The sequence below is a fragment of the Streptopelia decaocto genome (genome assembly GCF_964273445.1).
Source record: "Streptopelia decaocto genome assembly, chromosome: 5".
In the NCBI taxonomy this organism is placed as follows: Eukaryota; Metazoa; Chordata; class Aves; order Columbiformes; family Columbidae; genus Streptopelia; species Streptopelia decaocto.
The window spans coordinates 57604634-57630548 of NC_138659.1; the positions used below are offsets into that span (position 1 = coordinate 57604634).

General features: G+C 59.2%; 1 protein-coding gene across 1 annotated transcript in view; it reads left to right on the plus strand.

Annotated features, from left to right (window-relative positions):
* SLIT1 (slit guidance ligand 1) overlaps positions 1-25915 on the plus strand; it is a gene marked incomplete at its 5' end in the record, with an annotated part of 62716 nt that overhangs the window by 34395 nt on the left and 2406 nt on the right. Inside the window, 32 exons of the mRNA XM_082053824.1 lie at positions 10459-10530; positions 10673-10744; positions 11141-11212; positions 11522-11685; positions 12091-12238; positions 12745-12816; positions 13074-13145; positions 13246-13317; positions 13439-13582; positions 13716-13879; positions 13992-14015; positions 14486-14630; positions 14743-14817; positions 15048-15191; positions 15482-15625; positions 15749-15915; positions 17003-17135; positions 18196-18264; positions 18653-18724; positions 18895-18966; positions 19278-19349; positions 20697-20860; positions 21247-21371; positions 21590-21687; positions 22488-22627; positions 22992-23085; positions 23247-23384; positions 23735-23972; positions 24060-24190; positions 24286-24440; positions 24506-24794; positions 25673-25884. Coding sequence (XP_081909950.1) covers positions 10459-10530; positions 10673-10744; positions 11141-11212; positions 11522-11685; positions 12091-12238; positions 12745-12816; positions 13074-13145; positions 13246-13317; positions 13439-13582; positions 13716-13879; positions 13992-14015; positions 14486-14630; positions 14743-14817; positions 15048-15191; positions 15482-15625; positions 15749-15915; positions 17003-17135; positions 18196-18264; positions 18653-18724; positions 18895-18966; positions 19278-19349; positions 20697-20860; positions 21247-21371; positions 21590-21687; positions 22488-22627; positions 22992-23085; positions 23247-23384; positions 23735-23972; positions 24060-24190; positions 24286-24440; positions 24506-24794; positions 25673-25884 — 3953 coding nt within the window. The remainder of the gene's footprint in view (positions 1-10458; positions 10531-10672; positions 10745-11140; positions 11213-11521; positions 11686-12090; positions 12239-12744; positions 12817-13073; positions 13146-13245; positions 13318-13438; positions 13583-13715; positions 13880-13991; positions 14016-14485; positions 14631-14742; positions 14818-15047; positions 15192-15481; positions 15626-15748; positions 15916-17002; positions 17136-18195; positions 18265-18652; positions 18725-18894; positions 18967-19277; positions 19350-20696; positions 20861-21246; positions 21372-21589; positions 21688-22487; positions 22628-22991; positions 23086-23246; positions 23385-23734; positions 23973-24059; positions 24191-24285; positions 24441-24505; positions 24795-25672; positions 25885-25915) is intronic.

Below are 25915 nucleotides of genomic sequence, written 5' to 3' on the forward strand. Positions count from 1 at the left end.
CTGTGGGGTCTGCAGCTGTACTAACTGTCTGCAGGGAGAGGCTTCCCCAGACTCGCGGTGTGGTTTTGTGCTGGGGGTTCTTCAAAGAGCTCTTCTGAGGGGAGAAGCCGGCACGGCCCCATGGGCAGGGGTACAGCTCCCCCATGGCACGGCCGCGACTGGGTGCTGCTCACCCAGACCCTCTCAGGAGTTATGTTACAGCTTGGACCCAGCCTTCTGGTAAGGCTTTGCTGCCCTGCCAGCAGTTTTTTATCATGGCTTTGATGTGTACCACTCGGGATGGAGTCTCTTTTATCTGTCTGTTGGGTTTTCCCTGCTGCACGCCGCTGCGCTTCATTCTTATGCTTGGGCATCCCATTTCCCAGGCTGCTTTCCCTTCGGACCCTTCTTCTATCAGTCCTGTTTCCTCCCAGGCCTGTGTAAAATCACATATCTTTTTCCAGCTGCTGGGCTGGATTTGAGATGCCCTGCTGGCTCCACCCTTGCTGCCACTGGGGGCTGATGCTTTTCACCCTGTGATGTGTCTCCCACCTTGCATCCCACCACCAGCTCTGTGGTGGCTCCCAGGTGCTTTCAGAAAGCGAGGCTGTGAGATGCAGCCACTGCTGGGATGAGTTTTGCCCCTCTTAGTGCTAGGGCTGAGCATGAGCAGCCTGAAGGACTCAGTCATGCCACAGCATCTTGCCAGAGAATTCCAGCTGGGTCTTGCAAGGTTCAGCATTGGTTTCAGAGCACCTTCCAGGCTGGAGTTTGCCTTAGCCCTTCCCAAAGCTAGAATCAGGGTTTAGAGTCGCTATCCCAGGGCTGTAAAGCTGAGGAGCAGTGTGGCAGATCCACAGCATCGCCCCTTGGCTCACCAGCCTGTGCCAGATCTGGGACAGCCAGGATGCAATTCTTAGCTTGGCTCAGCCTCATTCACACCTCAGAGGAATCCAGGAGGGCCGGCAGGCCTGGCTTCACACTTATTAGCAATTAAAAGCCTCAGAGCCTGGAAGGCACAACCAGCTCCCCACAGGGCTCAGGGCTGGCTTGCCAGAAGAGCTATTTGCTTTTTCATTTGCACCTTGGATGAGTATTGCCACCTGGAGTTCAAGGTGTCTTCTTGGGTGCGAGCTGCCGGGCAGGGACCAGACGCTGCGTGCTGAAGGGTGTAAGGGCTCCCAGCGTGCAGGGCTGGGGCCTGGCACCTCTCCCAGCATGGCACGGCACCGTCACCCAGCAGAGCTCTCCTTCATGCAGTCATGGTGGGTTGAGGGGGGAACTGACCTTGTCCTTAACCATCATAGGGCTGTGTGAGAGGGTCTCACAGCAGCACTCTGCTGTCCGCCAGAGACACAACCACGTGTGGTCCAGCAAATCCCCGTTGCCTCCTTGTCAGCTTGCTCTGCCCCAAGCTCGGCAGCTGCCGGGCTGCAGTACCCGATGGCCGGGCACTCCGAGATGTGCCGGGTCCGTGAGTGCTGGGTGTTCTGCTGTGGGCAGTGAGCCAGAAGAGAGCATGGGAGGAGGCTGTGGGGCTGGGGGGCCTGGTGTGCAGCCCTGGGGAATGGGACAGCTCCTCGCCTTTTAGATGCAGCATGTCAGGAACATGCTGGAAATGAGCCGAGCGATGCAAATGTGAAGCAGGTATGTGCAGAGGCTGGAGGGCAGTGTGGGAGCTGGAAAGAAAACATGCTTTCGTGGAGGGTTTCATAGGGATTTCCTGCTACGGTAGGGCAAGACAGAAGTAAAAACATGAAAGGAGGGAGGAGAACAAGCTTGCTGAATACTAGAATGGAGGGGACTTGAAGGTGTTGAAAAGCAGGGATGGAGAGAAGCAGGAAGCCATGCAGCTATGGGGCCACTGGCTGGGTGCAGCAGCGTGCCTTGGCTCCTGGTGACAGTGGGACATGAGGCTGTGAGCTGGGAAGGTGCAGTTTTAGGAGCCAGGTGTCCAGCCAGACAGTTGCTGGAGGGGCCGAGCCCTCATGCTGTGGGAGCTGAGAGAGACGTGACAGCCACACAGTGGGTCCCTTTGCAGACAGGAGGTTGGCTGCTCACCAGTGTGTGCTGCAGGGCACCCCCTGCCCAGCCCGGCCTCTGCTAGACCACAGGGCGCTGGGCATGGTGGGTGCTGTGGCTCTCTGGAGGCACTTTGGCATGCTGGGGAGTGAGTGGCGATGCCTTTGCCTTTCCTTTCTGGAGGTTTCAGAAACAAAGGGACAGCGTGGGGAGGGAGTGGCGACAGGCACACGGGGTTTGCAAGCTTGTTATTTCACTTGTGTTTCCATTAAAGCTGCTGCTTTTAACTTTTTTCAGCCTCTGAAGAGGCTCCAGGGTGGGTGACAGATGCTTTATTCCCCCTCCTTCCCACCCTCCCCTCTTTTCCTTGGCCAGCTCCCCTTGTTCTCGCAGCATCCCCCTTCCCACTGAGGCTGAGTCCCCCGGCTCTGGCTCTGCAGCACAGCCCACACGGAGCTGCTCCTTGCCAGAGCTGGACTGGAGCCGCCACACAGGTGCTGCTCTGTGCAGGGATCCACCCAGGAAAGCCTACGTCCTGCAAATGCCATCCTTGTGCAGATCATCCCACTTGCAAGAGGCGTCACATTTCCCTGATTACCCCCATGCCCAAACATGGGGCTGCTGGTGTCACCTGTGGTGCATGCACCCATGCACCTCAGCATCCCCAGTGCACCTCCTTGGCATACACAGGCACCATAGTGGCACCACTGGGCGATACCAGCTGGTGTCAGTCACTGGTGCTCCCATAAGGACAGTGGTCTGGGTCATGACACAGGTCAGCAGTGTCCCTTTGAAGTGTCCCGCTGAGATTTATGTGTGCACTGAAATGTTTTGCTATGTCAGCACCATGGCTCTGGGGATGGGACTCTTCTCACTAACTGTTGCCGTGAGCATATGTTGCATTTACACATGCTCTGCTCAGCTGTACAAGCAGCGAACATCCCCAGCTCTTATGTTTGGGGAAAGCATCTGCATCTCTGGGGAGAGACGGGTCTGGGGCCAGAGCCTGGGGTCAGCACAGCACTTCGGGAAGCCTTTCCTGGCAGAGGAGTGGTGTGAAGCATTGTGCCCCAGTCTGGCAGTGTTCACCTTTACTCTTTGCTATGTGTACATGGTGGACAGGCAGAATTTGTTGATTTGGCTTGTGCCACTGAGATCTGTGGTCTGAAACACTTGCCACGACATCATGATGTCTAGCTGTGTGTTGCCTTGCTCCAGCAAAGGGTTGTTTTGTCCTTATATAAATGAGCCTGGTAGGGATGAGCTCGGACACATTGCTCTCACTGATGCTGAGATAACAAGAAATATTACAGCAAAAACCTCAGGTGGGGATGGGGGCAGCTCTCCTATTGTTGCTTGGACCTTGGTGGACGTGACCTGGTGTGCCATCCTGCCTGCCAAAAGGTGCTGAGGACTCTGGTCACTTCAGGAGGACTGTCCCATGGCCAGAAATCACAACCCTGCCCCCCATGGCTGAGGTGCGAGCAGGTGATGGACATGATGGGTATGTGGCTCTTGCACAGGGGAGGGGGGACCCCAGGGCCAGGCAGCCTGTGTGACTCAGAGCATGGGGACACTGCAACTCACAGCTGGGGACATGAGCCTCCCTTTTCAGCTGGGCTGGGGTAGAGGCATGCATGAAAGTGCATATAGAGTCCAAACTCCCCATGCCACCCAGGAGCAAGGAGCCCTGCACAGGGCAGGAGAGGCCAGCAGTGGCTTTCAGGTTGCTGTGGTGGCTAGAAGAAGGATGCCTGGGCCTTCTCATTTCTAAGGCCCCTGTAGAGACACCTCTCTGCCTTCACACAGCACTTCACTGTGCCACAGAGGTGTCTCCTTGTGCTGAAAACAGGTTGCTGCCACCATCCTTGTCCCCTTTGTCTGTACCATCCCTGCTCCTTGCACCTTGTCCCCAGTATCCATCAAGGCTGTCTGGGATGCGAAGCAGTTTCTGTGGCTGCAGGCTGTGGTCTCCTCCAGAACACTGCGGGCTGCAGCACCCGGAGCCAGGAGGATAATGAGATCTTAATAGTCCAATTATATCCCATCGATTTACTCAGCACGTAATCGTTGGCGGCTGAGGCTGCCTGATGAAGCACTCGCTCCGGCTGCCAGCGGGGAGGGCTGTGCCTTGCCGCCCAGCCTGGGATGCTCCTCACAGGCACCAGCTGTTCCCCCTTGAACCACCGCAGGAGCAGCCCTCCCATTCACGGTTCCCTTCCCCCACCCTAGGAGGGTCAGGGACAAGAGTGGCAGGCAGAGATTTGAGCAGGGACTCTGGCACCCAGCTGGCACCAGGCTGACTCCAGGCTGACATCCCCCACGCTGCTCTGGGGAGCAGAAGGGTTGTGCATCTCCACCTGCTGCTAAGACAAGCTGACAGGAGAAGTGACTCCTGGTGGGTGACAGTCCCTGCCAGGTGTGCCCTCAGCCATGCCTGGCAGCCTGCACCGGGCAGCGCAGTGGCCACTGGGATGTGCCCAGCCAGCTTACTGGCAGCAGGAGCCAGCTCCTGAGCATCCACCTGCAGGTGTTTCTCGCTGCAGCATGGCATTGCAGGTGCATCTCTGTGCGTGTCTTCTACTCCACTTTTGAGCTGATTGTAGCTGGGAGTCCTATGGACTAACCATCCCTCATTTGGAGGAGTCACTCTTTCCTGTGATTTTAAGCCTGGTAGTTGTGCTGGTCATCTCTTGTTCTGGTGTTGTGAAAAACAGCAAACAATGTTCACTCTCTTGTCACCATTCTGCTTTGGACTCTGTCCCATCCCATCCCTTTTCCCTTTCTGGCCTCTGCCAAGGTGGTATTTCCAGAGACCCCATGGTCTCTTCCCTGAGTGGCAGGGGCACACGCTAAGCCCACCCCGTCTTGTTTGCATGCATGCACCAAGCTCTGCCATCCCACCTTGCCCTGTGCAAATGCCATCAGCCCCAGGGGCCGGGGTCACAGTGGGTAGCAGGCAGCAGCAGGCAGCATGCGGGCTCCTGGTGACCTTGGGATGGCGAAGTGAGGCAGGGGTGGAGGGGGTGGGAGGTCTGTCTCGTCCCCCTCAGTCAGGATGAAGCGGTGACAACAGCTGGGCCAGCGAAGCCCATTAAAAATCAAACAGCCTGACGTAATGCTGGGGGTGTGCGGCAGGAGCCTGAACCTGAGACAGGACTGCAGGTCCCTGCCCGCACTGGGGGCCTGGGCAGGTGACGTGGTGAACGAAACCCTGCCTTGTTAACCCAGCACCCTGCTAATGCAGCAGCAAGGCAGCTGCCCTCAAACTCCAGCAAGCCCTTGCCTGGGGAGGACAGAGCCCTCCAGGACACCCCTCCTCACACACAGCATCCTTGCAGCATCAGGGAATCATGACCATCACCTTGAGTGTCTTGTGTGGCTGGGACATTGGGTGACACTTGTTTCCCCCAGTGCAGGGCTGTGGGTGCTGATGCCAGCACAAGCAGTGGATGCAGCCGCACGTCCCCTGCAGCGAGAAACAGGCGTGCGAAACCCCTCGGGGGGACCCTGGGCCGTCGATCGCTAATGCAAGTGCTGATTAGTCTATCGATCTCTCATAATGCAGGAGTCTTACTGTCCCTTTGTGCTTACCAGTGTCACCTGTCAGGCAACGGAGCTGACAGCATGAACAGCCGTGCTGGCTGGGTAGCCATGTCCCTGCCTGTCCCTCTGCCTTGGGCAGGCTGTGATGGGACAAACAGCATGTGCAGAGTGACCTGAGGTACATGAGGCTGCTTAATAGCTGCTGGTACTGTGGTCCTTGCTGTTTAGTCCCTGGCGGCCCTTTGGCTTGGGAAATGCTGGCTGTACCCTGGCACAGCCTTCTCTGGCACAGCGCCAGCGAGGTGAGGCTGGGATCCAGGGACCACCTGTCCCAGCCCAAAAAGCTGGTGCTGCCCAGGGCTGTGTGGCTTTGGTTGTGAGGGCACCTGCCTTGTCTGTGTGAGACTTGGTGGATGGCTATTGTGGGCTAGCTGGTGCCTGCAGTGGCTGGTTCCAATGCTGGTTGAGTGGGGATACTGGGGGAAGCGTCCAACCTGTGAGCAGGGGGACCTGTAGTGCATTTTCATCGTGGGAGCAGCAGCCTGGTAGCAGCTGAGAAAGGTCAGTGCCTTTGATGTGCGAGAGTCTGGGAGCCCACTGGATGGTAACGAGTTTCCAGTGTGAAAGCTGAGGAGAAAACATATTTAAGACAGGAGCAACCCCCTTTGCTTCACCTGCCTGGAGCCAGTGGCATCTCCTGGGTGTATGGGCACTGCTGGGGCAGAAAGCCACTCACCTGGCATGCTATGTCCCCCAGCCTTTTCTGGCATGGCTGGGGCATGACACCAGCTGCAACTTTTGCCTGGACAGAGGTGCCCCGGTGGCCACCGGTGCTGGGTGAGATGGACTCCTGCACCACTGGCAGGGCCAGCCCTGTGGCTGCCGCCAAGCCGGGCTGCCTGGTGAGGAGAGTGCCATGCCGGAGGGCTGCCAGGCCGCCCTGGTGCTCTTGGCAGGCGGTGGGGGGCTTGGAGGGAGGATGCGGGGCCAGCGCCGCTGGGAAGCAATTACCTCCCTGCTGCGTCCGGCCCTAATCCCCTCACACAGCGCGCCAGGAGCCGGCTCGCCAAACAAGGCTCAATCAGGTTAAAGTGTGAAGTCAGGATTAGCCGAAAGAATGAGAGCGTGGTAATAGCTCCGGCCTCACCGCCCGGCTGCCACAGCCCCGCTGCGGCCCCCTCCCTCCCAGCCGCCCTCCGGCCCGCCGGGCTCTTGCTGGGGAGATTAAGACTGCTGGGGTTTGTTTGCCTGAGTGGGCTCCCCACTGGGAAGCCATGTCGAACAGTTTTGCTCGGATGCCCCACTAAGTGCCGGGCAGGGCGGCACACTGGGGGGTTGGCTCCCGCCTCCAAGCCCCTGCCAGCCCGAGGGAGCTGTGCCCTGCGCTGGCTCCTCGCCGAGGCTCCCTGGGGACCCGCGGCGGTGGGGCAGGGGCTGCTGGCTGCCAGGAGAGCCAGTGCCGGGAGCACCTCCCGACCCACCATACGGATTGCACCGGCAACTGTAGTGCACACAGTGGGGTGTAGGATCCGAGCAAGGGAGTTTCAAAAATCCCAATCCCTGACTATTGCCATCCTCCATGCTGCCCAGTCTGGGGGGGACTGCATGGACGTAGCTTGACCATAAGGCTTTTGGGGGACATTGAAGGAAAGCAAGTGCCCTCCTTCTCCCCATGGCACAGCTATGGGTTGGAGCTGGCTGCTGCTAATTAACAGGCATCTGCTGGGCCAGAAACCCCTGTGGGAGTGGAGCCTTAGGCCAGGAAGGGATGGAAATGCAGTGGGTTCCTGGGGAGCATGTGGGGGTCCTGCTTTGCAGACAGGCTGCTGAGGGCTTCCTATTGGGGCATGCAGGTGTGCTACAGTCTCTCCGCAGGGTCTGCCTGGCTCTGTCCTCCGGCACTCACAGGGAGGAGGCTGAGTGTCCCCTGTCACCTGCTCACCCTTCGTCATCCTTCCCCCTTTGCACCTCCAGGACTACTAGAGCCCTCTGCACTCTGTGACGTGCAGGGAGAAACTCCAGCTGCAAGGTCCCTGCGGCATGGAGATGGGAAGAGAACAGTGGCATGGATGGGATAACTGCTTCGACATCCCCCGGATTCAGTAACCAGGAGATTTGGAACTGGAGGAAAATATCTGGAAGCAAAAAGGCAGAAAGGGTGGTTGTGACAATGACAGGGGGTTGCCTTCTTTCCCCCTCTTTTGTCCGTGTTTGTCAGCTGGCCAGTCCCCAACAGGGTTGTTGGACATGTCAATGCTCATGGTCACTGATGGTGCTCTGCGTGTGATGGCAGCAACACATTTGTTTGGTGGTGCGAGGTGGCACCGACACAGCCACCAAGGGTGCTGCAAGCCATGTGATGGAGTGAGGAGAAGCCGTGCCATCTGCTGTTTCTTCCGTGCCAAAGTGTAAAGCAAACATAGCTGGGAGCTATGAAACACCAGGAGGGAAGGGGCCGTGCCTTGTTCCAATGCCGGGGCCACGTATCCCTCAGGCAAAGCATGTGTTTGTCCTGGTGTCAGTCAGCGGTGTAACTGTGCCAACAATGTAAGCCCAGTGCTGGGACCTCGCTGAAAGCTTCGCATCCAGTGTCTGTCCCTCTTAGCTTTGGTACCGTACCCCCAAAGGCAGCACTTCATCAGTGACTGTCACAAAAAGCTGTGAAGGGGAGAAGCCTTGCAAAGTCAGCTGCAGCCTTCTAGCAGCATTTCCCTCGCGAGCTGTAACTGAGCAGCTTGCAGACAGACGCCTGGGTTTGCTCCCCGGGCGCGCTGGGACTCCCATGTGCTGTGAGTGGAGAAACGCAAGCAAGGTTTGCATGAGGGAACCAAACAAGCTGCAGGAAGGGCTGCCCGGGCAGGCAGTGCCGGAGCTGGGGGGGGCAGGTACAGGGCGCTGAAGCATGGTGGGTGCTCCCATGTTTGGCCCCACTGCGACCGATTTAACGTTGGAGGACAGGGAACTGCCAGGGGAGAGCTAGATGCATTGAATGCATTGCTAGGAAGAGTGGTGAACTTCGTCTGGGGGTTTCTGGAGGGTTTTCTAGGGGATTCCTTCTTCTAGGAGCCAAAAGAGAAAAGGAGATTTGGGTCAATGCTGCATTTTTCAGAAAGCTCATTGCAATTCCTGGAGGTCCCCGGGATCATCGCATCCCCATCAGAGGATGAAGAGGGGGCATTTACATCTGAAGGGGTGCTGGGGTGTCGGGTCCTTCCCCTCTAGAGAATGCGAGGCGACCCCGATGCCTTCGCCGGGGGTTGGTCTGGACCCCTGGGAAGAGCTTGAGCAGCCTGGGCAGCGCAGGCAGGGCAGCCTGGCAGTGCCGCCGTGCGGGTAGCGCTGGAACTGCGCCTGCTGCACTCCAGGCTGCTGGCAGGGGAGCTGGGCTTTATCCTCTCTGTGAGCCTGGACCCCTGGAGCAGCATCTTCCTTCCTCTGCCCAGCAACGGCACTTTGTCAGCCGGGTTTGGTTCCCCAGAAACAACCCAGCATGATGCACAAGCCCCTGCTCCCTGTATACAGTACCAGAGCAATGCATCAGCCCTTGCCCCCTGCACACAAAGTGTGCATCGCTCCAGCACCATATGGCATCTCCTTGGTGGCTTGGCATATCACCAGGGGGCTGGGCAAGCCCACTGTCCTTGGGTTTTCCTTCTCCTCATGCATCCATGCAAGTAATGCTGGTGCTTCCCTCTGGCAACTTTTTCCCATCATGGCAGTGAAGTTTTTGGCTGGGGTGAAGAAAAAATTCGGAGACCTCTAGGTCTTTTACAAGCAGATGGTGGGCCATGCTGAGCCCATTTTCTGGAGAAAATTGGGGTACAGGGCAGAGTGTGGATGCTGTGCCTCCATCCTGACCCAGCCCAACTGCCCTGGGATATCAGTAATGGAAAGGCTTCATTATGTTGAAACGGAGCTGGTGAGAACCGAGTGTGAAATGTTGATATTCAGGGACAACCCAAGCCACCTCTCAGGGATGGGATGGGGGTGTCTGCGTGGCCTGTGTAATGCTGTGGGGAGCTTAGTCCATGCAGGTTGCCCTGGTCCAGCTCCTCACTCACCCATGGACTTGCTGCACAGGACAAATGCTCTGACATGCCTCAGTTTCCCTGCTGCAGGAGGGAGCTTGGGACTTGGCCTTCTGCCCCATGGGTGGCTGGAGCAGGGCTGTTCTACCATGGGGCTGGGGGCTGGCAATGTAGGTGCCTGCTGAGCTCAGAGGAGCTTCTGGCTTTTGGGGTGAGAGAGGTAATGGCAGTGTGGGAGCTGTGAGGCACAAATACAATAGACAGGTCCCCTGAGGATAGGGTGAGCTGAGCCAGTCCACCCAGACTTTGCAGTGAGATTTTTTTGCCTTCATGGTTGTTAAAAGCCAGCCCAGGCACAGTGCGGGATCTGACGCGCTGCCAGCCCTGCAAACACAGAGCCCGTGCTGGCCCGGCACGCCCCGGCAGTGCAGAGTGGTGCAGACAGTGCGGTGTAGTGATGAAGTAATTAATGACCCAATTATTTGTGCCCTCTAAAGTGCAGGGCAGGCTCCATGGGAATGCCTACTGGATCCACTAAGTGTAATTACCAGTTAATCAGCAGGGACCTGTAATTATAGCAGTCACAGGGTATTTAAGTACAGAGGGTTTTTCCAGAGCTGTGTCCTGCTGCTGTACTTATCAGAGCTGGTGACACCAGTGCCTGAGGACCCCCAGCCACTTGCAGTCACGATGGATGCAGCCAGACTCGCCTTGGGACAGCCAGCAGGGCTGCAAGTCCTTGGTTGCCAAATTACAGCTTCCCAGAGCCTCTTGGGGATTGCTGAGTGCTGGGCTGTGCCTCTGCCTCTGGACGCCCTCGTCCCACGGAGCATTGTGCTTTGCAGGCACTGCTCATTTTCCTTCCTGTCTCTTTCTTCTGCAGGGATCTGAGTGAGAACTTCATCCAGGCCATCCCCAGGAAAGCTTTCCGTGGGGCCACTGACCTCAAGAATCTGTGAGTCGTGAGTCCCAGCAGGGATGGGCACGGGTGGCCCAAGGGAATTTGGGGTTGGGTCTGGTGGCAGGAGCATCAGGAGCGACTAGTTGCTCTCCGCTTGGGCTGTCCCAGCAATGCTCCCTCCAACTTTTTCCCACAGGCAGCTGGACAAGAACCAGATCAGCTGTATCGAGGATGGGGCTTTCCGCGCCCTGCGGGGGCTGGAGGTCCTGTAAGTGGCTGGGGGCTGGCTGGAGCCTCCAGCCTGCAATCCCCATGTGGGGCTGCGGGTATCCCCGGGTGCTCCCCACTCACCAAGGTGCTGCAGGGACATCCCCAGCGCGCCACCTCTCCCTGGCCCTGAGGAGAGGCTGAGCAGGGGTCTGGTACCACTGTTGCGGAGCTGTGCTCCAGGGCCTGATCCTGACCCTGGGGAAGAAGCCTGGAAAGGGCAGCAGGCCCTATCGGGGGTTTGGGCTGTCCCTATCCCTCATCTCTCCATCTATCCACCCTGTGCCAGGGGGTGGGTGGGTACTATTGCTTCCAGGGGTCTGATGCCACCTGGACCATCTCATGCTCTCATTTACGGCCTGGCTGCCCTGATCTGCTCCCCTCTGCCTTCCTGCAGGACCCTGAATAACAACAATATCACTTCCATACCTGTGTCCAGCTTCAACCACATGCCCAAGCTGCGGACATTGTGAGTGCCAGGGCAGCAGGGGTGGGAAGGACCCCCTGGGCTGGAGTGGGATGTCCCCGGCTCTGGTGCTGGTGGCTCAGCAGTGCCAGGACAGCACCATGGGGAGGGGATGGAGGGGACACCCTTTCAGTGTGTCTGCAAGCACTGCCAAGCAAGGTAGCCTGGGCAACCAGTACAGAAGCTCTCAGGCTCCTGCATGTCCCCTGCTGTACACCCACAGCCATTGGGATGAGCCACGCTGGGGCAGCCAGAGGGCAGGGGGTGGGCAGGAGCCATCCCCTGGCCACAAACGGCCCTGTCCGCCCGCAGCCGCCTGCACTCCAACCACCTCTTCTGTGACTGCCACCTGGCCTGGCTCTCGCAGTGGCTGCGCCAGCGTCCCACCATCGGGCTCTTCACCCAGTGTGCTGCTCCAGCCCAGCTCCGCGGCCTCAACGTGGCCGAGGTCCAGAAGAATGAGTTCAGCTGCTCTGGTGAGGGGGATGGGTGAGGCGGTGGGTGCCAGGGCAGGGATAAAGGTAGGGGGGACAAAGCCTGTCCCATCGAGGCAGCCCACCTCCACTCCCTGCCGTGAGCCACAGTTCAGAGCCTGGATGCGCACTGTGGGCTTGCCTCAGGACGACACCGTCCATGCAGCAGGGACAACATGGGGACAACACCACCCTATCAGTGTGACAAAGAGCACATCAGTCAATGCCCTTGGAGCTGTGTGTCTTTTGCATGGGGTTGGGGCACACCGGGACCTTGTGCACCCACTCAAGGGTGCCACAAGCTGTCCCGACACGCCAAGCTGTCACCAGGGTCCCTTCCTTGGGGTGCTGCTACCCACCCGCCTGGCCCAGCTCTTTGCAACTCCATGCTGGCTGGTTCCTTGGCAGGACAAACGGACTTGGCACGTGCCCAGCTCTGCAGCTTGTCCTCTGGCTCTTGCCCGGCCATGTGCACTTGCAGCAACGGCATCGTGGACTGTCGGGGCAAGGGTCTGACAGCCATCCCTGCCAACCTGCCCGAGACCATGACAGAAATGTGAGTACAGCCCAGCACTGTCCCTGCTGGGTGGCTCAAAGCAATGGGGACGTGGGGGGCAGGCCCCAGGGCTCAGCCACTGCATGGGGCAGCAGGCCTTCCTTGCCCTTCTCCCACGTTGCCCAGATTTAGCCCTGGATTTAGCTGCATTAAAAATGTAAATAGAGAAATAATCTCCTTAGAGGAATCCAATTATGGTGCAAAGCCCCTGTTGGCTCAGCATGCAAAGCACATGGGAGGCAGCAGGCACCCCCAGACCCAGGGTGCTGAGGTGAAGGAGGTGATGCCCCCACCCCAACCAGCACGGTCCCCCCCAAAACATGCCACCACTCCCTGATGGAGAAAGCCCTGAGCACAGGCTGCAAGTTGTCCCTGGGGTGAATGGTGCCACTCCAGTGGGGTAACTTACTGCAAGCCTGGGGGTTTTGCAGCCCTCCAACGCTCTCAATGGGGTGCTGGGGCTCAGCCAACCCTACAGCCCTAATCTCTCCCTCTTCTCTTTGCAGACGCCTGGAGCTCAATGGTATCAAGTCAATCCCCCCAGGTGCCTTCTCCCCCTACAAGAAGCTGCGGAGGATGTAAGTGTGCAGCCCCTACCAGCTCACCCCAAACTCCAGGACCCTTCACCCTGCTGGCAACTGCTGTGAGCCTGTAGCCCCCCACAAGAACAGGCATAGGCCACAGGGGTGACCCACATTGCAGCACTGGGAGGGGGTCTTGGGTACTCCCAGCTCTGTATGCCAGGTGCTGGGGGTCATCCCATGGACCCAGCAGGAGGATAGGGGTGTGGGCAAGAGAAAAGGGGACCAGGCCACCTTCTCCCTTTGGTTTTCAGAGACCTGAGCAACAACCAGATCTCAGAGATTGCTCCCGATGCCTTCCAGGGACTGCGCTCCCTGAACTCCCTGTAAGTGCCCACACTGGGGTGTGTGGGGTGGACGCTGCACCCCCTGAACCATGTCCCCCGCTGCTCCCCTGTCTCTCTCACACCAGCCTTTCTCTCCCAGGGTGCTGTACGGCAACAAGATCACAGACCTCCCCAAGGGTGTCTTTGGGGGACTTTTCGCCCTGCAGCTGCTGTAAGGCGCTGGTGGCTGGGTGGGATGCTCTGTGGGGACATCGGGAAGTGGGGCAGAGGTCCCCAGCGCCCATGGTGCGGTGAAGGGGATCCCCAGACTCACCTCCCTCCCTTCCTGCCAGGCTCCTCAATGCCAACAAGATCAACTGTGTGCGGGCAGACACCTTCCAGGACCTGCAGAACCTGTCGCTGCTCTCACTCTATGACAACAAGATCCAGAGCCTGGCTAAGGGCACCTTCACATCCCTGCGGGCCATCCAGACCCTGTGAGTGCCCATGCCACCTCCAACACCCGGATGGTTGGGTGCTTGGGGGAAAGCAGCTCAGCGAGTAGACAGGGTTAGAGCTGGCTGTCACCCGCTGCCCCCAGCGGTGGGTCACCCAGTGTCCCCGGCACAGGCACCTGGCGCAGAACCCCTTCGTCTGTGACTGCAACCTCAAGTGGCTGGCAGATTTTCTCCGTGCCAACCCCATTGAGACCAGTGGTGCCCGCTGCGCCAGCCCCCGGCGCCTGGCCAACAAGCGCATCGGCCAGATCAAGAGCAAGAAGTTCCGCTGCTCAGGTGAGAGCCATCCCTGTCCCTGCCACAGGCACCCTGCAGCACAGCTGTCCTCAGCCTTGCCCCAGCCTGGGGGCCGTGTGCTCAGGGTGCTGATGTGCTTTTCTCTCTGCAGCCAAAGAGCAGTATTTCATCCCAGGTAAGAGGAAGACCCACATGTATATGTGGGTGTGTGATACCCTTTGGACCGGGCTGCATCCATGGATGGTTGTGCCAGAGCCCCATGGTCTGGCCCAGCAGGAACACCCTGCATTGCCCATCCTTTCTGGTTGCTGAGTTCCCAGGTGCTGCGATGATAAAGCGCTGGGTACCAGGGTGTGTTGCAGTTGTCTCCCATTGTGCCATTACCTGGATGAGCACAGGGGCATCCCCAGGGTTCAGCTCTGGCTGCAAGAGGGGAGAGGGTGGTGGACACCACAGCATTCCACTTACTCAGGATAAATATCCCTGTAGAAAAGCTGCTTTGGGCATGGAGAGTAATAATATGTGCTCAGTGACTGGGATGAGGGGAGCTGGGGTAGAGATGGAGCCCAGCTGGGGTTGTGGGAGGATCAGAGGAGGGGAGGGCAGCTGCCCATGGGAGCCCACGCTGCCCTCACCGGCGTGCAGGGACGGAGGATTACCAGTTGAACAGCGAGTGCAACAGCGACGTGATCTGCCCCCCGAAGTGCCGCTGCGAATCTGGTGTGGTTGAGTGCTCCAACCTGAAGCTCACCAAGATCCCGGAGCGCATCCCACAGTCCACAGCTGAGCTGTAAGAACCTCCTCCTCCCTTCTGCAACCAGAGCATTGTCAGTGCTGCGTTGGGTTTGTGACAGGCCCTTCACAGCTATCTCCTGAGCTCTTTTCCCTGCTACCCACCCCAGGCGCCTGAACAACAATGAAATTACCATCCTGGAAGCTACCGGTATCTTCAAGAAACTCCCACATCTGAAGAAAATGTGAGTATTGGGCAGGCACAGACCTGTTAGGAGTGCCCAGGAGCTGGGAACGCACGTGGGGGTCCTGATGCCAGGGCAGCCTGGGGCGTGGAACTGGGGCCATGTCCTGACACAAGGGTTCCCCAGGGGCCTGGGCATCACAGGTTATTTGGTGGGACCTGGGGAGGTGGGGTTCAGGATGAGGTCGGGGCAGAGCCCCCCCATCCCAGCCTGCTTTCCCCTCTCTGCAGCAACCTCAGCAACAACAAAGTGTCAGAGATCGAGGACGGGGCATTTGAGGGAGCATCCTCTGTCAGTGAGCTGCACCTCACCGTCAATCAGCTGGAGTCAGTGCGGAGCGGCATGTTCAGGGGCCTGGATGGGCTGAGGACCCTGTGAGTTCCCCCTCCACCATGGGCACAGGGACAGGGACATCCCTGCTCCTCGGTCCCCTGTGCTGCCAGGCTGGTGCTGTCTGCATCACTATGGGGCCGGCTCAGGAGTGTGTTACCCATTTGCTGGCCATATCCAGAGCTGGGGGACAGGTTTTTACTGCTCAGGGACTGACTCAGGCTCATCCTGCTGCCCAGCAGCGAGGTGGGCACAGCCTGGGCACTGCTGAGGTGCATTTCCCTCATGGTACCCACCCGGGTCGTTAGATGTCCTCATCCCCTTCCCTCTGCAGGATGCTGAGGAACAACCGCATCAGCTGCATCCACAACGACAGCTTCACAGGGCTGCGCAACGTCCGCCTGCTCTCCCTGTATGACAACCAGATTAGCACCATTGCACCGGGTGCCTTTGACACGCTGCAGTCCCTCTCCACGCTGTATGTCTCAGGGCCCCAGGGGAGGATGCTCCCAGGCTGTCCCCGTTGCACTGGCGGGCTGCAGGGAGTCCCTTTGCCCAGGGGCTGCTCAAGTGATGCCCTTGTGTTCCCTCCCATGTGCAGGAACCTGCTTGCCAACCCCTTCAACTGCAACTGCCAGCTGGCCTGGCTGGGGGACTGGCTGCGCAAGAGGAAGATTGTGACGGGAAACCCACGGTGCCAAAACCCTGACTTCCTTCGGCAGATCCCACTCCAGGACGTGGCTTTCCCCGACTTCAGGTGTGAGGAAGGTAACTCACGGGCCCTGCGATGCTGAGGGTGAGGGGAGACCAGGCTGCTCCTCCCAGGCTGGCACTGCGCTCCCTGTCCCGGCACCATCCCTGCTCCTGGGATGTTCGGCAGCGTCCCACAGCAAGCCAGTAGCTCAAGGGGTCCCTGAGCCCATTAGCATCCTCCCCTAATGATGCACAAGTTTCTCTTCCTGGTACCCAGCCCCTAGGGCTGCACTCAAATACCCACGAGCTGCTCTGAAGCCGGTGGAGGAATTTGCACCCACTGCACTGTGTGGCCTTTGTATGTGGGCAGGTCCATGCTGGCAAATGCTGTGCCCTGGGTGCTGTCAAGAGAAGATGAGAAGGCAAAACCCACCAGGATTCATCCTGTTCCTTCTCTTCTCAGCCCCACACACGCACTGGAGCTGGGCAGACGGAGCAGGCGGGGAGCGTGCATGTTGGAGAGAAAAGCCTCTTAAAAAAAAATTTAAATTTAGAACAGCTTTTGAGCCCTCTGCAAAATATTTACAAACAAATCATCATTTCTTCTGCTTTCCCTCCTCCACCACGTCAAAGACTGAAGGGTTGCATCCTGCGCCTTTCCTGACAGTGCGAGATAACATACGGTTGTCCCAGGGACGCCTCTCCTGCAGGAGCCCAGCGCTGCAGCAGGGAGAGGGGAGCAACGCTGGCTCCTCCGTCTGCTCGGTGCAGGCATCTCTCCTTCTAGCCCATGTCTGAGAGATGAGTGAAGGAGAATATTTCAGGAGGATTTGCAGGGCTGAGCCCCTTCTTCCATGCTGTCCTCTCTGCTGTCCCTGGGACTGCATTTTTACTTCAAAATGGTGAAAATCAGAGCAGCCTTGAGCCGACTGGTTGCATCCATCCTGGTGGGACAAGCAGTTTCTGGGTGCAGGAGCCACCCTTGCGCTGCTCTCAGCTGGACTGTGGCTGTTGCCCACAAGCAGGCTGCCTGCAGCACCCTGCTCTGGGTGCAAGAGGAGACGGGGTGCATGGCAGGTGGGCACAAGGCATTGAGCCCAGGCACAGATGGTGCCCAAGAACTGGGTCCCGGTGACTTTGTGACTCTCTGTGCTCGATGCAGGTCAGGAGGAGACCAGCTGCATCCCCCGGCCCCAGTGCCCGCAGGAGTGCACCTGCCTCGACACCGTTGTCCGCTGCAGCAACAAACACCTCAAGGCCCTGCCAAAGGGGATCCCCAAGAACGTCACAGAGCTGTGAGTGGTGGGCGAGTGCCCAGGATCTCCCCTCAACTGCCAGCGACTTTGCAGCTCTAGGTGGGGGAGTCTCTGCTGTGGGGTTGCAGGTGTCAGGGCAGAAATGCTCCATCCCACGCACGCGTCCCAGCACCAGTCCAGTAATGGAAACAGGACCCCCACCCAGCCATGGGACCCTCTCCAGCCCTGATCCCAGCAAGGGACTCAGCAAGAGCCTTTCTGCTGACTCTGGGCTGCCAAGGGTGATGTGCAAGGGGTGTCAACACAGCAGCTGGGTTCCCTGCTCTTTGGCCCTTGGGAGGGCACAGTGCAGGACAGACATCCCCTGCAGCTGCAGTCCCCACCAGCCTGACATCAGTGACAGGGATGGGGCCACCCTGCCGCTGCCACCTCCCCAGCCCCTCTTGCCATCACCTCTCACCACAGCTGTGGGGATGCTCTGGACAGACCCAGCTCTGAGCACACGGGATGTAGTTTGCCTGGGCTCAGCCACCCGTCACTGTGGGTGTCAGGGAGCCAAGCAGCTGTGCCAGGTCTGGATGCGTGGGCACTGTGATGCCCTTCACTGCAAAATGGGCTCTGCACCTGTCTGGGATGGGAAACGACAGCACATTCTGTGCAGGGGGTGTCAGCACTGGCCATGCACCTACATATGTGAACCACCCCCTCATACCCCTGTGCTGTCTCGCACACCCCTCCTCTCTGCATCCTGCGGTCTCTCTCACACATGCCTTGGGAATGGTTACAGCTGCGCACGTTCACATCGGATGTGCAAACACAGCACGTGGCTGGCTGTGCTCACACATGCAGGCTGCTGGGAGACTGTCCTCGGGGACCCGCACACAGAGCCCCTGGGTGTGCTAGTGCATGCCAGCTCCCACAGCAACCTGGGGGTCCCCCAAGAGCCCCATGGGCCCTGAGTGCCAGGAGGGATGTGATGCTGGAGATAGTCCTCACAGCCTGAAGTCCATAGGGGTGTCTGTGCAGGAGAAATGGGAGAGTGGAGGGAGGAACCTCCTGCTCCTCAGCCACCTTGAGGTATTTTCATTCTCCGTTGCAGCTACCTGGATGGAAACCAGTTTACTCAGGTCCCAGGGCAGCTCTCCACCTTCAAGTACCTGCAGCTTGTGTAAGTAGAAGGGAACAGGAGCCCAGGCAGCCAGTTCTGCTGCTGGGACCTGTGGGTGAGAACAGGGACTGCCCCTGTGGTGCATGATCCCAAAAAGGGGCCTGGCGGTGTGCAGAGACCCCCAACATCCCTCTCTGTCCCCCCTCCATACCAGTACACAGCTGGCTGGCAGGGATGCTCAGCCCCTGGGTGCTCACAGCCTCTGCTGGTGCTGGGCATAGGGCCAAGGGGTGACAGTGGTATTGCTACCATCACCCTGTGTGACAGCCCTGCTGGTCCCTTGGTGCCATGCTGCTGTTAGTGCCCCATTGCAGCTGAGCGGGTAGAGGAGCAGTGAGGGGGAAAAAGGGCCTGGCTGGCTCCAATCCCTGGGGTTTCTGTTTTCCAGCGATCTGAGCAACAACAAGATCAGCTCCCTAAGCAACTCCTCCTTCACCAACATGAGCCAGCTCACCACCCTGTAAGTGTGGTCCCTGTGGCATGCCACACCAGGCTGCCACCCGGCTGAGCTGTGGGGTGTTGTTCCTAAGGTAGAGGTGATGTGGGGTGGTGGGGTTGGCTGAGGGGATGTGCAGTGATGCCTGTGGCGTTGCTGCTGGTGCTGTGTTTCCTCCTGCTTCCCTTCTGCAGGATCCTCAGCTACAACTCCCTGCAGTGCATCCCTCCTCTGGCCTTCGAGGGCCTCCGCTCCCTCCGGCTGCTGTAAGTATCTGCCTGTAGCCCTGCTCCCAGCCCCACTCGTCCCCTTCTCTGCTGCTGCCTGTATCCCCGTGTCCCCTGTGCCTGCTTGGAGTGGGGTGCAGACAGGCAGGCAGGGTACAGGCTGCAGGAGGAGCAAGGGGAAATACATCGGCTTCTTGGAGCTGATGGTGCATTTGCAAAAGTGACAGTGCAGTGGGGTCCAGCTCTGTCACCCATGCCTGCATCCATGGGGTGGGTGCAGCCCAGCTGGCCATGGCCCTTGCTGCCCACCTTGGAGCTGCAGGGATCACAGGACCCTCTGTTCTCTGCAGGTCTCTCCATGGCAATGACATCTCCAGCCTCCCTGAGGGCATATTCGCAGATGTCACCTCCCTGTCCCACCTGTGAGTATCTCCTGCTCTGCAGGGCCCAGGGCTGGACGCAGGCTCAGGAAACCTTTAAAACCCACAGGACTGAGCTCAGCTTCTCTGGGACCTGAGCAGCCTCCTCTCCTCTTCTCTGGGCTGATACTTGGAACAGTGTTTGTGGGGTACTGCTGTGCCTGCTCTCCTTGTGCTCAGACCTCAGGTCTGGGTGTGTACCTGAGCCCCCCAGTGCTGCTGGGATGGCCCTGTGGTCCTTGCTGGAGGTGGTGTGGCATCTCCCACACCCCACCAGGTCTCTGGGGTCCCCTAGCAGAGAGGTCAAGCCATGCAAGGTGTTGGCATGGCCATGGGTTGGCAGGAGCTGTTCTGACCCATGCCAGTGTGTCATTAGCCTCCTGCCAGGGTGCTTCCCTGCAGCAGCTCCCCCAAATCTGTCATCAAGCATCCTCCTGATGGTGGAGGTGTTTCAGCCCCTCTCTGAGGGAGCCTATACCCCAGGAGCACAGTCCTGTACCCACTGCCCAGGGCAGAAGTTCAGCTTTGTTCATGGTGACTTTTCAGTCCGTTCCCTGTCCCCGCTAAGCTGTTCCCACCTGCCTGCTGGTAGCCGGTCCTGCTCCTGGCATCCTAGGGGTCTCAGGCTGTTCCTCCAGCATCTTGATTTCCAGTCTTGGCTTCTCTATGTGTTTGGGAGCAGCACTATTTGGTCTGGTCTTCTCTGCCTCTTCACCAATTTCCCTTGCTGTTGCCTTTGCTGCTGCCAGCCAGTGCTGCCAGTTCCCGCAGGGCTGAGCTGTGTCACCAGCCGGCGCTGTTGGTGCAGTAGGACCAGCTTTGTCATCCCCAGTGGATCTGCTGTCCCTGCTGCCTGCCTTCTGGGCTGCTGTCTCCTTCTTTCGTCACAGGCGTCGGTCACGCCAGCCCTTCGTCACTGCTGACCTTCGCAGTGACGGAGGATGCAAAGAGGCATCCAGCCTCTCAGCCTCCCACCACATCTGCTGCTCCCTGCCCCGCTCTGCTGTGGAGCAGAGCAGCCCTCCCTCCTGCTCCTCTCTTAGAGCAATTACTTGCTGTCTCCCAATGCTGTCCCCACGAGCTCCAGCCATGACCTTCTGGTTGTTCTCAGCAGCCCATTCCCATGTTCCTGCTCTGCAGGCTTGTGTGGCAGAGCCTAGGCTGGCCCCACAGCTCCTGTACAACAGTCCTGTTGTTTCTGTTTTCTCTGTTTGGTCTGGAAATAGAGAAACACTGGGTTCCCCCCTCATGTGGCGGCCAAGAGACCAAGTCCTGTCGTGTACCAAGGTCTGCAAACCCAGCTCCCCCTGCAGGGCAGCAGGTGCAGTTTTACCCTTTCTTCCCCTGTAGAGCCATCGGGGCCAACCCCCTGTACTGCAGCTGCAACCTGCGCTGGCTCTCCAGCTGGGTCAAGACAGGATACAAGGAGCCAGGCATTGCCCGCTGCGCTGGGCCCCCTGACATGGAAGGCAAGCTGCTGCTCACCACCCCCGCCAAGAAGTTTGAGTGCCAAGGTGAGAGGCACCTGTGCCGTCTGTCTGGCCATCCATGTGCTCCTCAGGCAGGGCAGCAGGTGTCATGGGGAAACAGGCTGCCTCCTGCCCCATGCCCAGCAGAGCGATGCTCTGTGAGTCTGGCAGACTCCAGCATTTCATCTGTTGAGCTGCTTTGTGGAAAATGGGGACCGGGATGCTTCTGTCCCCTTACCTGACTGGTGGCATGTCCCTCATGACCAAGTGGAGCACATGCCTGTCCCATTGCCTGGCACACAGCCCCTCAGCGGGGCAGGCTCTGCTCCCAGACACTGCTGAGGCTCTGCCCCCTGTGTTGGTGCCCACAAATGGACACTTCCCCACCACTCCCCACACTGGTGGTCATCTCCTCACCTCCTGTCCTGCAGGCCCACCGGCCCTGAGTGTCCAGGCGAAGTGCAACCCATGCCTCTCCAGCCCCTGTCAGAACCAGGGCACCTGCCAAAACGACTCCCTCGGCTCCTACCGCTGTGTCTGCCCCAGTGGCTACAAGGTACCATGGTTCTAGGGGTTCCCAGTGTGGGAGGACCTGTCCCTGCAGAGGGGAAAGGGGCAGTGTGGGGGGTCTGCCATGCCCCCAGGGCTCGCTGCCTGCAGGACCATTCCCCCCTCCCTGCACACCTCAGTGCCCTGCTGAGTGGGACAGGGCAGGGGGAGCAGGACACGGTGCTGTGGCACCCTCCTTGCTCCCACATCTCCCTCTATCCCCAGGGCAGGGACTGTGAGGTGGCACTCAGTGGCTGCTTCTCCAACCCCTGTGCCAATGGGGGAACCTGCCAGCCCCAGGAGGGGGAAGGACTTGGGTTCAGGTGAGTACTGGATGGGGACCCATGAAAGACGGGTGTTTGGGCAGTGGCACGGAGCCCTGGCATCCCACAGAGACATAGTCTGATGCTTCCTTCCCTGCCCATGCGCTCCTTTGGGTGTATAGCTGGGCTGTTGCATTCATGCAGCAGCTCCAGCCCATGGTGCCTGCTCTCTGCAGCCCTGCCTGCAGCTCCTACCAGCAAACACCAGCAGGGATGAGCACTGGCTCTGCTTCCCCATGCCTCCAAGCCCTGCAGGCTCCTGTGCTGAGGGCAGGGGACAGAGAGGGTCCCACTGCCACAGGAGGTGTGGGGAGGCAGAGGGCAATGAGGATTTGGGCTGGGTCTGGCTGCCACAGCAGGGCTGACTGTGCAGGACAGGGCAGGATGCAGCCCTGGGGCTGCTGCTGCTCCCTGCGGGGCTGCCGTGCCCCCATGCAACCCTTTATACCCTGAATGCTTCAGCCCTTTCTGGGAACCAGGGCCCAATTAGTGGCTGAAAATAGACAGGAGGCTGGGGGCGAGGACGTGGGCTGCACAACTGCCTGGACCCCTGGGCTGAGTGGCCTCTCAGCCTGTTGTCGTGGCAACTCAGCATCCTCACTGTGTGCTCTGTGTGGGGCTGTGTGCTGCCACCCTCCTCTGTGCCTGGTGTTTGGCAGGGAGGCACCAAAGTCTGCTTCCCAGAGTCTCTCGGCATGCCTGTGTGCTCCTTGCCAAGGTCCTGTGTTGCCATTTTGGGGGGGATCACCCCAAAACACTCTATTTCCCACCCCCTGATGATGCCCCATGCCCTGCGGCAGGTGCCTGTGCCCGGTGGGCTTCGAGGGCCCGAACTGCCGCACTGCCAGCGACCCCTGCAGGGAACACAGCTGTGAGAACGGAGGCTCCTGCGTGCCCGGTGCCACCAACTACACCTGCCTGTGCCCTGCCCGCTACACAGGTAGAGTGCTACACACCTGCCTGGCAGGGGGATGTGCCCAGTGCTTCTCTCTTCCCACTGATGAATGCTAATAGCTTCTCTGCCTGCTGTCCCAGTGCCCATCACCACAGTCTCTGGGACCAGCAACCTGAAGTTTGGGTACACCTGGCTGAGTCCCCATCCCCTGGGGTGCCCTCACTACCTGTCTGGGGCAAGAGCTGCCTCCGGCAGAGCCCTGCACCCATGGCAGTGTGAGCCGTGGGCTCCACAGCTCCCTGCCTTGAGCTGAGCCCCGGGGGCTTCCCCTGCCCCATGGGGGCCAGGGCTGTCCCTCCAGTCCCAGAGCTGATGGGCACCCCCTGGCACCCCCTCGTCTGCCCTGCAGGGGATTTCTGTGAGCAGCCACCGGATTTCTGCTCAGCTGAGCTCAGCCCATGCCAGCATGGCTCCACCTGCATCTCCACCAGCCAGGGACCCAGGTGAGAACCCCTCCCCACACTGCTTTCTCCCAGCTGTGTGGTGGGGAAGATTAGCTCTGGGCAGCTGCAGGTTATAGGCTGGCAAGGGTCATGGGGAGGGTGACACCAGGAGGGAGAGGTGGGAAGGGAAGAGGTGGCTGTGAGCCTCTCACCTGCTCCAGGTGTGAATGTGCGCCTGGCTACGTGGGGAGCAACTGCAGTGAGGACTTCGATGACTGCCAGGACCACCGGTGCCAGAATAACGCCCGCTGCCTGGATGAGGTGAATGGCTACTCCTGCCTCTGCACCGAGGGCTACAGGTACTGCCAGGGAGATGGGGGGTGCTCTGAGAGGATAATGGGGAAAGTTACATGTCACTGAGCAGGAGGGACCAGCCCTGGCTACCACATCCATCCATCCATCCGTCAGTGCAAGAGGAGGGAGTGGGGCTAGGGGTGTATGTCCTCATGGGTAAAGACTGAAGGGAGCCAGCATCCCTGGGGAGAGATCCCAGGACAAGACTCAGCATCCAGGCATCCTCCTGACACCACTGGCTGGAGAGTCTCCCTGGGGACCCCAAAGCGGAGTGCTATCAGAGCCCCGTGGGGCAGTGGGCAGCAGGTAGGGTGCCGTCCCACCCCTGTGCCCCGCAACACCCTTGACCCTGCAGTGGCCAGCTCTGCGAGATGCCGCCCCGTGCCACCGGCCAGCCTGGTCTCTGTGAGCGAGCTGAGTGCCAGAATGGGGCCCCATGTGTGGAGCGGGGCACCCGTGCCCTCTGCCAGTGCCTGCCTGGCTTTGGTGGCCCCAAGTGTGAGAAGCTGCTGAGTGTCAACTTTGTGGACCGTGACACGTACCTGCAGTTCACCGACCTGCAGGACTGGCCTCGGGCCAACATCACGCTGCAGGTGAGCGGTGGGGGGTGTGGGGGCATTGGGGGATGGCATCAGGGGTGTAGCCCCAGGGGTTTGTGCTCTCCCTTCTCCCCCTGCCAGGTCTCCACAGCTGAGGGCAATGGCATCCTGCTTTACAATGGTGACAGTGACCACATGGCTGTGGAGCTGTACCAGGGTCATGTCAGAGTCAGCTATGACCCCAGCACTCACCCCAGCTCGGCCATATACAGGTACCTGCCACCCCTTCCCTGCTCACTGGGGACTGCCAACCCCATTGTATGGGCTTGGGGGGTCCTCAGCCCTCCTCACCAGCCCTCCTCACCAGCGCCGAGACCATCAACGACGGCCAGTTCCACACCGTGGAGCTCGTGACCTTTGACCAGATGGTGAACCTCTCCATCGATGGTGGTAGCCCCATGACCATGGACAACTCGGGCAAGCACTACACGCTGAACAGCGAGGCCCCCCTCTATGTGGGAGGTAGGAGAGGGGCTGGGGGGCTGGTGGGTGGCAGCCAGACATGCTGACAGCCCTGTTCTCCCCAGGGATGCCTGTGGACGTCAACTCAGCTGCCTTCCGCCTCTGGCAGCTCCTCAATGGCACCAGCTTCCATGGCTGCATCCGCAACCTCTACATCAACAACGAGCTGCAGGACTTCACCAAGACGCGGATGACGCCCGGGGTGGTGCCAGGCTGCGAGCCCTGCCGCAAGCTCTACTGCCTGCACGGCATTTGCCAGCCTGCCGGCGCCCAGGGCCCTGTCTGCCATTGCGAGCCCGGCTGGGATGGGCCCCACTGTGACCAGCCCCGTGGGGGCCCCTGCCAGGGGCACAAGTGAGTGTCCCCACATCGCTGCCACACAGCAATGGCCCTGCCCGCCCCTCCCATTGTCTGTCCAGCCATGCCGTGGCGGTGCTGTGCCGTGGTGGTTGAGCTGTGCTGTGGTGGTGTCATGTCATGCCACTAGCACAGTCGTGTCGGGGTTGCACTGTGCCCATGTTGCTGGGCCAGAGCCACACCAGCGCTGTGGCTGTGCTGTGCCACCATGGCTGTGTTGTCCCCAAGCCAGGGTTCTTTCTGCCTGGTGTGCATGCATGTAAGCCAAATTTAGCACACAGCGATGAGATATTGCTTATTACAGAGTTGCACAAGTTTGGATGCTGGAATAAAGCGAGCACACCAGAAAGAAAAGTAACAACTATTATATATGAAATCTTATCGCTACATTCACACACTCAGGGCAGCCCTAAAGAGCCAATTGTTTACGTATTTGCATATTGGTTACATAGTCATTTTAGCGTATAATGAGCAATGTTCAGCTCAAGGACATTTTATCCAACAGTCTTGACATATATGTTAAAACAAGACTCAACTAATTGTATGGGCTCCAGAATTTCTAAAGCTGCAAAGGTCAGTGGTCTGTGTAGTTTCTGATTAGCTGTTTTGCAAGTCACTCTTATCTTCATTAGAGGAGCAGACTGACCTAAAACTGAGAGGATTTACATATCTTTAGGTTAGCAACTGCCAACAGGGTTCACTCTTTTAAGTGGTAGTGACTAGAGATGTGCCATAGCAGTGCCGTACTGCGGCAGTGCCCTGTGCGATGCTGCGCTGGCGCCACGCTGGTGCTGAGCCACGCCATGCTCTGTGCTGGTGGGCCATGCATGTTGTTGCCATGCTGGCGTGTGCCTGACAGTGCTGGGTGCCCACAGGTGTGTGCATGGGCTGTGCCTGCCCCTCGACGCCCTCTCCTACAGCTGCCAGTGCCACGAGGGCTACCAGGGTGCCCTCTGCAACCAGCCTGCCGAGCCGCCTGACCCCTGTCACCACTGGCCCTGTGTCCATGGCCACTGCCGCCTCGCCCCAGGGGGCCAACCCACCTGCGAGTGCCACAGCGGATACACCGGAGCCCTCTGTGACCAAGGTAGGTTCGGGGGAGGTGGGTGCCCAGGGGG